Source organism: Coptis chinensis, chromosome 2 (assembly GCF_015680905.1).
Source record: "Coptis chinensis isolate HL-2020 chromosome 2, ASM1568090v1, whole genome shotgun sequence".
In the NCBI taxonomy this organism is placed as follows: domain Eukaryota; kingdom Viridiplantae; phylum Streptophyta; class Magnoliopsida; order Ranunculales; family Ranunculaceae; genus Coptis; species Coptis chinensis.
In genome coordinates, this window is record NC_141457.1 from 20230653 (window position 1) to 20243676 (window position 13024).

General features: G+C 35.7%; 1 protein-coding gene across 1 annotated transcript; it reads left to right on the top strand.

The window, feature by feature from the left end:
- The first annotated feature begins 7917 nt into the window (after positions 1–7917).
- LOC147515278 (uncharacterized) lies at positions 7918–9219 on the top strand. Its single transcript, XM_086592852.1, has 2 exons — positions 7918–8543; positions 8841–9219. Exons 1-2 carry the CDS (start codon positions 7918–7920, stop codon positions 9217–9219), a joined length of 1005 nt encoding a protein of 334 aa, XP_086448978.1.
- Positions 9220–13024: the final 3805 nt, after the last annotated feature.

Sequence of the window (13024 nt, forward strand, 5' to 3'; positions counted from 1 at the left end):
TGATATTCTGATTTATTCTAAATCTTTAGAAAAACATATTAAACATCTAAATATATTTAAAGATCTTATTAAAATAAATGGTTTAGTAGTATCGGCACCTAAAATGAATTTGTTTCAAACAACTGTTCGTTTTCTTGGTCATAATATTACTTAAAGAAAAATAATTCCTATAGACAGAAGCATTGAGTTTGCATCTAAATTTCCTGATGAAATTTTAGACAAAACTCAGTTACAAAGATTTCTTGGTAGTCTTAATTATTTAGTAGACTATTATAAAAATCTTTCATAAGATACCTCTATCCTATACTCCAGACTGACGAAGGTTCCCACAGCTTGGAGTCCAGGACATACTCTTGCAGTACAAAAGATTAAGCTTAAAGCAAAGCAATTACCTTGCTTATCTTTACCGAATTTCCAGGGGTTTAAAATTGTTGAAACAGATCCTTCCAATATTGGTTATGGTGGTATCTTAAAACAGAAAAATCCTATTTCTAGTAAAGAAGAATTAATTCGTTTTACTTCTGGAACTTGGAAGAAAGCCTAGATTAATTATTCGACTATAAAGCAGGAGATTCTTTCACTGGTCAAATGTATTCATAAATTCCAGGATGATTTATTAAATCAAAAGTTCTTGGTTCGTATTGATTGTAGTGCTGCTAAACAAGTATTACAGAAAGATATCAAGAATATTGCATCTAAACAGATTTTTGCAGGATGGCAAGCTGATCTCTCTGCCTTTGATTTTGATATTGAGTATATCAAAGGTGATTTTAATTCGTTGCCAGATTTTCTAACTAGAGAATTTTTGTAGGGATCATGAGCACCTCTCAGCGAGGCAAAGGTCGTGGTTATACCACTAAAGGCCACGGAAAGAGCAAAGGGAAATATAATTTCCTTGACAATGAGGAGCAATTTCCTCCCTTGTCTTATACTCAACAGAAAGGAAAGTCAATGAAAGAGGCAACTCTTACTCCTCCGACTCCTTATGTCCCTAATAAAAGGGCAGATCAAATAGTCATTTATCTTCAACCAGGTGATGAGCAGTGGATGCCTGATCCTTGGGAAATTCAAAGAAGATATTTTAACACACAACAGTATCCTGTTGTTGATGGCAAACATAGATATATCTATGAAGAAATTCTAGCTTCGGCAACTTCTACTATGGATATTAACCATACATTACAGAAGCCTGATTCGGAATATAGTCTGATCTCTTATAGCAAAACAATATTTAAGAGATTTATCTCTTATAATGATTGGGGTTTAGATCCTAACAAATGTCGAAAATTGAGTTCGGCAAATATATCTTATAATTATTGGGATTTTATATCAGCTCGTACTAACGTATTTTTCTATCAAAATACTCACAGAAAACATTCATGGTTTATTAAACTATGTCCCTAGTCTATTAAGATTGATTATCCATATTGGATTTTTCATTGGTGGGAATATTTTGGTCCCGAGCTTGATATTCTCCCTGATAACCTTTTAGATATATTTCTAAAATGGATAGATTAGCATCCTCAATTAAAGGTATGGGTTTACCATCTTTAACCTTTTTCACCTTATATGGTATCCCATGGATTTTTAAGTGGGATTTTAAATGTGAATATAATCACCTTAAAATTCCAGTTCTCAAAAGGAAATTTTAGTCAAGATGGTGGATTACTTTTCCAACAGAAGAAGCCCTTATCAATATTGAGAATGATTTGAAATAATTCATTGAACAGACTCCCAGAACTAATCCTGCCGGAGATATGGATACAAGAAACCCTTTTGATATGATGAATAATCATATCAGATTTTAGAATCCGAGTTTCTCAGAAAGTCAAATTAATGACTTATGTATGGAGAATCTTAAGAGTCATTTCTTGACTTCATTCAAGCTACCGACTACTGCTAAAGCATCCTCCAGTACAAAGGAGATATCATCCTTAGAAAATGCAATAGTATCCTCCCAGCATGATGATGTTTCTATGACATCAAATAATAGCCAAGAAGAAGCGAATCAATTTGCTTGCCTTGCAGGAGAAAGTCAGCCAGATGAGGACTTGGGTGACAATTTTAATCTTACTGAAGCTCTCACCCAGATATATCCATGTTCTTCTAATCCTCTAGTCAAACCTATTAACATGTGGGTTAAATTCAAGCAAGCCCTTCAGGCTAACCAGGAGCCGAAGCCCACTTCCTCTAAAAAATAAGGAAGTTTATGTGTGCACGACAAGTTTTCTAAAAATCAAAGAAGCAATAATGACTACCTATGGCCCATGAAGAGGACATAAAACAGAATTATTCTCCATAAAGTGGACGCATTATCAAGGATTCTTATCCTTAAAAGATGAAATAAAGGCATAAACGCTTTGTCCAGGTGGACCCCTGCAGAAGACATCCTACCTTTTGCTTTTCTCCAAAGTTAAAAGTTGAATAGGATTTGAGCATTATTAGGATTCTTATCTTTTCAAGACAGAAGTAAAAGACAAGTATGCCTTGTCATGGTGGCCCAGTTGACTGCGACTACTTTAGCACACGTAGCCACTTCCTGTGCGGACTCCAAATTATATTTTGAGTTCTGGCTAGTATATAAAGGATACCTCACCCTTGTTGAGGATCATCTTTCATTTTAGCTTTGAATTTTCTCTTTGTTTTGAGTGATAAGAGTGCTTTCTTTTCTCCCCCCTGTAATATAATTTCCAGAATATAAATAAAAGTTCAGTTTATATCAAGTGTTCTTGCTGCTGATGATCTTTCCGCATTAATCAGGTGTTTTACCTGATCTCTTTCTTTGGTATCATATATATATATATATATATATATATATATATATATAGGTTACGTATGGGTCAAGTTACGTTGACATCTTATTTTGATACCTTATTTTGATATCTACAACTTACACAATGAACTAAGGGTTGATTTTATGGAAATATATTCTCCCTACAATAGAGATCATCTTCACAAAATATCAAGACATTTGAACATTTCTAACCTTGTCAAAAATTGTGTTTAAGTTTGATATTTATCTAACGACCCACAATTTTAGCACTATTTTTAATAAAGCTAGATATATCCAATTGAGACGAGTTTTGGTGGAGATTCTATCCATTGTAGGAAGATCTTCTCTACAAAAAATCAGCCCTTAATTCATTGTGTAAGTTGTGGATGTCAAAATAAGGAAGTTGACACCCCTAAATGACACCCTAAATTGACACTCCTACCAAAAAGTACACTTTTACAATGAATTAATTGCTGATTTTTTGTGGAGATGACCCTCTTACCATGTTGATCATGTCTGCAAAATTTCAATTCATTTCAATTTCTCTAACCTTGTCAAATTTATTTACAAAACTAGAAACATATAGACCGTTAAAAAAATTGCAAACTTCAACATAACTTTTGACAAGGTTACACATATTGAAATGAGATGATTTTTTTTTAGAGATCATATCCATAGTGGGGAGATCATATCTACCATAAAACGGCTATTAAATCATTGTGTTTAGTAGGGGTGTCAATTTAGGGTGTCAACTTAGCCTTACCGATATATATATATATATATATATATATATATATACTCAAATTCACCTCAATGGGTTTGGGTGAGTGGATCATAGTATGGTGAATGGGTTGTACCACTTGGTGTGGATGGTATTTCTGGTGCAGAAATATTAAACCAATCAGCTCTAACACCACTAACACTTCCTCCTCTGTTACCAGTTGCAGTCTTTCCCTTGGTACTGTTTCCTCTACCTCCCCTATTACCATTTCCTCTGCCTCTCCTTCCTCCTCACCATGTACCTCTTAAAGGTGGTGGCGCAGGAATGACCAAAGGGACCCTTGGTTGTTGACTTGTCTCCCCCATGCTCACATTTGTACCAGATTGCTGAGTAGTCTCCCCCATGGCCATATTTGCACCAAATTGCTGACTTGTCTCTCCACCCGACTTCTTTCCTTCTTTTGTCCTTCTAGGTGCCGCATCATGCTGCTCTCCTTGGCAATCTTCACTAATACCTAATACACAATACAAGTCAAAACAACATAATTAATTCAGCACCAATCCCCACCAAAATAGAAACACAATTCATAATTTTTTACCTGTCCTCTTTGGCTTTGGCGGCATGTTATCCTTGCAAGTCCTACTATTGTGTCCTATAGCTCCACATTTGCTACATTTTTTCATTGGACCCTTGGCTTGAGGTTCATCTTCAACTCTTATCCTATGCTTCTTGGGTCTACCAACGTTTGACTCAAATGGAAGAGGAAATACCATCTTATCAGGCTACACCAACAACATAGATATTTAACAATACATTAGTTACAATATAACAGTAAGTATTTAACATAAATATTTAGCAACTTACAACTTTCCAGTCTTCTACATTCTCAATGGGCATCACATATATATCCATCATATGCCTTTTTAAATGAATCAATGGAGAGAAAAGGAATAGTGTACCTGTAAAACAAGTATTGAGTCATAAAATAAATATAAATATTATCCATATTTAAGAAAGCTTTACAAAACTTACTGGATCCATTTGTCTTTTCTCTTTCTAATGACAACAACTATATACACACAGGGGATGCCTGTAATCTGCCACTTACAACAGCTGTAAGTCATCTTTTGCAAGTCAACATTCCACTTCTTACCAGACTTGGTCATCACAAATGAGATGTGCTCAGCTACACCTGACACTTCATATTTGTTGTATTTTTTTCTCAAATGTCTTGATGATAGCAGAAACCCTAGTAACCAACCCACTATAGCAACCATCACACTACTAAAAAAAGGGTTTTTTTTATCTCGGTTCTAAATTCTCCTTATCTTGGTTCTGCTGATAAGAGAGATAATATGTCCCATAACTTAGGTACTAACTCTGAGTATAAATCTGCTATCTCGCCTCTTACTTAATTGAGATAAAATATATGGATTTTACCACTGGTGGTATGGAAATAATATAATAGGAAATTTCATTTATCTCACCATTGTGGAACTGATATAATAGGAAATTTCATTTATCTCACCATTGTGGAACTCATATAATAGGAAATTTAATTTATCTTACATTGAACTAATATAATTGATATTAAACCAAATATCTTGGCACTCAAATGATATAATTGCTATTATACCAAATATCTAGAAATAAATTTGGCAAAGAAAACAGAAATCCCAAAAAAATAGAAGTCCCGCTTTAGAGTACTCTCTCATGACTAGCACGAACTCATAATGGCAACTGCCATTCTAATCCCAACTATCTCACCTCTCCACTATATTTTCGACTATATTTCCCTCTCTTCACCTCGCGCCAACTCAGAAATGTTTTCCACTACCCATTTCAACTCCACAACAGTTCAACAACTTTTCTGGGTTTTCAGGTACTAAAATGATCTTAGATTAAGCTAGGAGATTATATAGTGTTCAAAACTAATTAGATTTTTGAAAAATGATTAATCAAACTTAAAATATTGAATCTAAGTTATTCATGCATAAATAAGTTAGTGCCTAACCCCCTGATTCGCAGTTCTTCCATCAGCTATTCATTCCTTGTTATAACAAATTGGATCTGAGGAGGTTCTGGTTGTCCTGTCTCAACTTGATTTGCTTTTGAGCAGGTATTACTCTTATCTTTTTTTTAGATGAGGCCTTCTTGTAGTGAGCTTTTTTCTTGTATGTATGACTATATCAACTTGGTTTTACGTACGTTGAGAAGGCAAGGTTTTCATCATGAAATTTAGTATTTGGGTAGTAGAACCATTTGATATGCTTTCTCAATTGTAAATAGGTTCACTCTTGTTACTTGCATGTGAGAATTTCTATAAGTGAATGAGAATCTATCATCCTTGCACTAAAATTATAATAATCATTTATCTTCATCACATAAAGTTTTAGCAAGAGTTTAACAACTGATATTGGTGTGACTATTATATGAAATGATGATGATTTGCTTGCATTTCGATGGAAGGCATACTAGAAATGGTTTTTGTTGGACCTTAGCGTGATCCTTCCTAATAGGATCAGTTATAGAAGATCCATTCATTTCACCCTTGGGATTGACAATAACTGATATAGCATAGTAGTAAGGGGTTATGGCCTATGTGGGGAGGTTTAGTGTCATTGAAACTTGCACCCAGTACATTTTACTTGTAGTATTTCATTGTTTCGAGTGCATGTAACTTAAAGTATTATTGCTATTTCCATATTGATGCTCACTTGTATTGTTTTTGCCTTTTGGTGGTATGAACTTGAAAATGGGCTTTTATTATTATTATTTTTCGGAAAAATTATGCTGGCCTTGAGTTTAGCATTAAACTAAGTGATGTTAGCTATCTTAAATATGTATTATTTGGTTGGTCTTTTTTAAGTAGCTCATGTAACTTAGATGTTTTTTCTTGTTAGTTTTAGAAAAAGAAAATTAAAGCAATGAGGTTGTATGTCAGATTTTAGACTCTTACATACTAGACCTAGATGAATAATTCTATAATCTGTGTTGCTTTCTTTAGCAAGGGCAATGTGGAAAGATCCGCCAGAGTGAAACTTACAACCAGTGCATGTAACTTCATTGGGATCTTGATGGGCAAAACTGATTGCGTCTAGCTGTGTGTAGAGGGAATAAATTTTTTCCTTGATCTAGGTGTGATCCTCCAAAATTGACATCTAGGTACCAGGAATGCATTTATTCCTTGTAGTGGTGAATGAAAGTGTTTATTTTAGTTCATGTACGTTAATTATATTTAGCACACCAAAGTCATGTCCTCTTACAAAGAGAAGCTCCTCTTACAACTTAGATTAAGGTGGGCAGGTGCTGGATTGTGTGCATTTTTTTAATTGATTGATAGTAGAGAAGTATTTTCTTTCGAAGAAATATTAAGGTTCTTGTAGAGAGATCAACAAGTGAGTTATTAAGTTGTTCGCAATAATCTATTGCATGGCGTACTATAGTCTTTCCTGATATGTATGATATCCTATTTGTTTTTTCAGCTTGTTTAATTATTGCCATTGTTATATCCTGAGTAGTTAATTAGCAGCTAAACATTTTATTTATTTATTTGCAGATCTTTTATCACTTCCTAGTCCTTGTTAGAATCGAATTGGACAAGAGAAGGTCCTGATTGCTTTGCTCCAACTTGGTTTGCTTTTAGAGTTGGTACACTTCTATCTTCTTTATCTGACTGAGTTTAATCTTTTTGGGTTAACCTTTGGTCATGCGTATATGACTATATCAATTTTGTTTCGTGTAAATGAGTGTGAGGAGACATGTTTTCTGTTATGCACCTTTGTTTTTGGATAGTACAACCATTTTTTATTGGTCAATAGTCCATACATTTATAGTTTTAGTTATTACTCGCTTAAAATGTTGCACTATTGAATTCAAGTATTGTTACTTTACTGTGTATATGCATGAATATAAGGCTAATTCAGTAAGTTAACTTTGATTCTCATAGCATAGGTTTTACTTTCAATGATGTGATATATAGTTTTACCTAAAAATGAAGAAAACCTATTTTTTGTACGTCTAGTTAAGTTATAAAATGAAGAAGTAACATGGTTATGCATGAATTCTAGTTTGTTCACCTCGTTATTTGTCTGTATGCATTAAATAGCTAGTACCGAGCAACCCCCTACCATATAATACGTAGCATTAATGTTTTATTAGAAATAAAGACTAGTCCTGTAGTGCTCTTGTTAGATTTCATATCTGGCATATTCGTGGGGGATTAAAAAATGCCTTTTGATTACTTTGTTAACTGAACAATACTGTTTACATTCAGATTACTCTTTGACACATTCAAAATGGATAAGGGTTGGATGTCCAAGGATAAGTTATCTATTAAATTTCGAGTAGGGGTTCAGAACTTTCTACAGTTTGCATGGGGTGATGCTGGTGAGGGAAATCCTATTCGATGTCCATGCAAACTATGCAGGAATGTCAAGAAATTGATGAACTTGACGTTAAAAATCATTTGTATTTCAATGTCATGTGCCAAAGTTATACTACATGGACATGGCATGGGGAAAGAACACCAAGTGAAGCTCCCTCGTATATGGATATAGATGAGCCTTCCCATCATCATTTTGAGTGGGAGCCTATAGAGGAAGCAACAGAAACAACAAAATTGGTTCAGGCCACGCGAGATCAGTATGCGGGTAACCCTGAAATGATTAAGAAGTTGCTTGATGATGCTGAGGAACTTTTGTATAGAGGATGTTCAAAGTATTTGAAGTTATCTACCACTGTTAACTTGTTCAATCTGAAAGCGAAGAGTGGGTGGTCCGACAAAAGCTTCACAAAGATGTTAGAAATGATGAGAGACATGCAACCAAGCGAAAAGAATATACTGCCCACAAATATGCGTGAGGTTAAAAAGACATTAGCAGTGTATGGAATGAAATATGAGAAGATAGATGCGTGTCCCAATGATTGCATACTATATTGGAAGGGGTTTAGTGGCAGAAAGAAATGCCCTACATGTGGACTTTCAAGATATAAGTTGAAGGATAATATGATTGAGCAAAGTAATGGTTCACCTGCAAAAGTTTTGTGGTATTTTCCACCGATCCCTAGATTTGAAAAGATGTTCTAATCAGCAGAGACAGTGAAAAATTTAACATGGCATGCCAATAAGAGAGAAGTTGATGGGCAACTACGTCACCTGGCAGACTCCCCCGCATGGAAGCTAGTAGATGATAAGTAGTCAGAGTTTGGAGCAGAACCAAGAAACCTTCGCTTAACATTTTCGACAGATGAAATCAACCCACATAGCTCTCTTAGTAGTAAAAATAGTTGTTGGCCTGTTGTGTTGGTCACTTATAATCTTCCTCTGTGGTTGTGCATGAAAAGGAAGTTTATGATGTTGACAATGTTGATTTCGGGTCCATATCAACCTGGAAATGACATTGACATATACTTAGCACCTTTGATTGAGGACTTGAAAAAATTGTGGAAGAAAGGGGTTAAGATTTATGATGCTTTCCAACGACAAAAATTTACACTAAAGGTTATTCTCTTATGGACAATTAACGATTTTCTTGCATTTAGTAATTTGTCTGATGCTTGTGTTAAAGATTATTACACTTGTCCGATATGTGGTGAACACACAGATTCTTGCAGATTGAAACATTGCATGAAGAATGTGTACATGGCTCATAGAAGAAATCTTCCGGAAGAGCATCCGTATCGAAAGCAAAAAAAGGCGTTTAATGGTAAATGTGAGTTTTGATCCGCATCAACACCACTCACCGGTGTGCATATACGGAAGAAGGTTAAAACACTTACAACTTTTTGGGGCAAAAGTGAGGAGTCAAAAAGGTTAAGAGAAAATATTATTCATGATGATGTTACACATTATTAGAGGAAGAGGTCGATTTTTTTCAAGCTTGTGTATTGGAGACATTTACTTCTCCGACACAACTTGGATGTCATGCATATTGAGAAAAATGTTTGTAATAACATTATTGGGACCTTGCTTAACATTAAGGGGAAAACGAAGGACAGGGTTGCTTCTCATTGTGATCTTAAGGAGATGGGCTTGAGAAAGGAATTGACACCAAAAAGAAACGGATTGAGAACATACCTGCCACCAGCTTGTTACACATTATCCAAAATGGAGAAATTATGAGTTTGCAAAACCTTGCATGAGCTAAAAGTTCCCGAAGGTTACTCATCTAATTTCAGGCCACTTGTTTTAATGGAAGAATTAAAATTAGCTGGTCTGAAATCCCACGATTGTCATGTGTTGATGCAACAATTGCTTCCGGTGGCAATAAGATCTGTGTTACCAAAGCATGTGAGATATGTAATTATCAGATTCATTTGCTTCTTCTTCAATGCCATTTGTGTGAAAGTAGTTGATTTGCAAAAATTACGTGAAACTCAGAAAGAATTGGTAATCATATTATGTTTTCTGGAGAAATACTTTCCACCATCTTTCTTCGACATTATGGTTCATTTAGCCGTACACCTTGTGAGAGAAGTCCAACTTTGTGGTCCAATTTTCTTTTGATGGATGTACCCATTTGAGAGGTAAGTTTTCTGAATATCATTTATAGTTCAAATTATACCAAGTTAAATATAGGAAATTCCATCAATATCCCTTTTCTTTTTGTTAAGGTACATGAAGGTTTTAAAAGGCTATGTAAGAAATTGTAATCGTCCAGAAGGTTGCATTGTTGAATGTTATATTGCAGAAAAAGTAGTTGAGTTTTGTAGTGAGTTTTTATCTGATTTGGGTGTTGTTGGTACTCCACAAGTTAAAAGCAACACAACCAAAGAGATTGTTTTTGGAAAGCCTCTATCAGGTGGTGATTTGGTAGTTGTCGATCGAAAGTCTTTGGAGGAAGCACATGGTTATGTATTGCAAAATACAAATGTTGTTGAACCTTATATTGAGTAATGACATTTCAAATACATTTAAGGAGTTAATTTTTTTTTTTTTTTTTTTTTTTTTGTCATATCTAACCAGAGTTGGTGTTCATAATTTCTAGGGAGCATATGAACTACTTAAGGCAAAACCATCCCTGCCAATCAAAAAGCCAAAAGTGGTTACGTGATGCATATATTAGCACTTTTAGTGATTGGTTAAGAAAAAGGGTGAGTTACTAAACAACTTGAATTTTTTATTTACTAAACTAATAAGCGTAACTAATTTTATAAAGAACACAAGTTTCAGATGAAAGGAGCATCCCTGGTAACAATGTCTCGGAAACCTTACGTTGGATAGCTCAAGGTCCTCATATACATGTATTGAAATATCACAATTATGTGATTAATGGTTGTAGTTTCTCCACAAAGGATCGTGATGCATCACGAGTCAATCAGAATAGTGGAGTGAGTTTAGTTGCCACTGGAATGCATATAGCAAGTGCAAGAGATAAAAATCCACTTTTTTTAGAAAGTTGTTACTATGATGTTATTACCGAAATATGGCTGCTTGATTACACTAAGTTCAAACTCCCAGTATTCAAGTGTGATTGGGTTGAGAATTGGAATGGTGTCAAGGTAGATGACTTGGGTTTTATACTGGTTGATCTTGGTAGAATTGGGTACAAATCTGACTCTTTCATCTTTGCCTCTCAAGTGAAACAAGTTTTCTATGTACCGGATCAGGTCGATCCTAAATGGTCAGTCGCCTTAGCAACTCCTCAGAGATATTATGATCTTGATAATGAGAATGAAGATGATGACTTCATTGATCATGATGGTATTGGAGACAACATTCACAATGAAGTATTTCCAGATATGGAATATCTGGATGTGAATGACGATGAACAATCAATGTATGCACGTGAAGATTGTGTGGGGATCTAGATTGCTCACAAGCCTTCAAAGAAAAGAAAAGCCCATAAATGAAAGGCCTGATAAATTGATAAGAGCCAAAAAATGTAGTTTTAGCACCTTAATAATATTACATTTAGACCAATTATGCTTATAATAAATAAGAGTTAGTATTGTTTACGTACGTTTGTGTATTTAAGGTATTGGAGTTAAATATGTGAAAAAATAAGTCACTTTTGCAAGAGAAAGAAGCAAAGGTTGGTTGCTAAGAAGTCCTATGGTTAAAGTCCAAGTTTCAAGGAGAAAAATCATTTTTAAAGCCCAGTCAAAGCTGAAAAGTCAAAGTCAACGCGGGCAAAAATAGAGCAGAAAAGTCAATAGAACTTCCGCAGGCCGTATCTTTGGACTCAGACCTAGGAATTGGGCCTGTTATATGTCAAAAGGACCGGCTCAGAAAGAGTTTTCTAATGGTCTAGGCCTTGATCCAATCAGAGGAGTAAAGGTGGATGAAAGGGCTGTTGCAGTAATTTCCAGCAGATAAACCCTTTTTGGACTTAACTAATTAGATTTTGGGCTTGATTTAATGGCCCAAAACATAGCTCCAAAGCCCATGCACGAAATTGTAAATGTAGCCCTCTCCTATATAAAGATGACTAAGGCACAACTCTAACTCTCTCACCTTTTAGTTAATTTGACTCTCCCATTATATAATAAATTAGTTAATTAGTTATTGTTTTATTAGGCTAGTCACTATTAATTCAATTCAAGTTATTTTTAATAAAGTAGTTCTTTATGTAGGGGTCATATTCGTGACATAAGACATCATTGGTGGAGAATGACATGTATACAGAATAGTGAAGAGAAGACCAGGTGCAGCGGATAGGAGCTGCGGACCCCTACAGGTGGCGAGATGAGGCACGTAGGATCAGGGGGAATGGACGAACAAGAGAGAGCGGTTAGGATGAAAGTTATAAAGACAAAGAAGAGAGAGAAAGAAAGGGGGAAAAAAAGGAGGAAAAGAAAAGAGACCAGAGTGAAGAGAAAGGAGAGAGACAAGTAATATTGTAGGTTGTAATAGTGGGTGATATATTTGGCGCCGTCTGTGGGGAACGATAGAGGAAATGGCTACGGTAGTGAAAAGAGGAGTAGGGAGACCTAAGAAAGCACCGGTTAGAGAAGTGGTTGAAGAAACAGAGAGCATCGAGGTGGAAAGGGCAGGAGAAGAAGAAGGGATAGGAGAGGAAGAAAGGGTAGGAGAGGAAGAAATATCTGACGTGGCGGTGGACGCCACCAGACTTCTCCAGGAGGAGATAGTTAGGCTACGGAATGAAAATGATGAGTTGAGAAAGGAAAGAGAGATTACACATGGTGAAATGGAGCGGGGCGATCATCGGAGCAGCGAAGTGGAGGGAAAGAATGAAGAGTACCCACCTCTGGATGTAGAACAAACGGTGGGTATCACCTTGGAGGTAGTACATGCTATGATTGAGAAAGATAGGGAGATAAACCGCGCAGCAGACAAAGCAAACCAGAGCACTACGCAGAAAGAGGTTGCAAGCCTCAACAAAAATCCACTGGCAGATTCGATATGGAACTCAGAAGTGCCTAAGAGGTTCTCCCAACCTAGATTTGAGAGGTATGATGGAAAAGGAGACCCGATGGATCATTTGCACCATTTCCGGCAACAGATGCCATTATGGCAGGAGAGTAAATATGATGGGCTTCGCTGCATGATGTTCCCCGCAAGTTTA

Excerpts from the sequence above, each read along its gene's own strand:
- LOC147515278 (XM_086592852.1), top strand. The coding sequence starts at position 7,918 with ATGCAGGAATGTCAAGAAATTGATGAACTTGACGTTAAAAATCATTTG. Across the intron at positions 8,544-8,840 it reads TCACCTGCAAAAGTTTTGTG|GAAGTTTATGATGTTGACAA; the intron begins GTATTTTCCACC and ends GTGCATGAAAAG.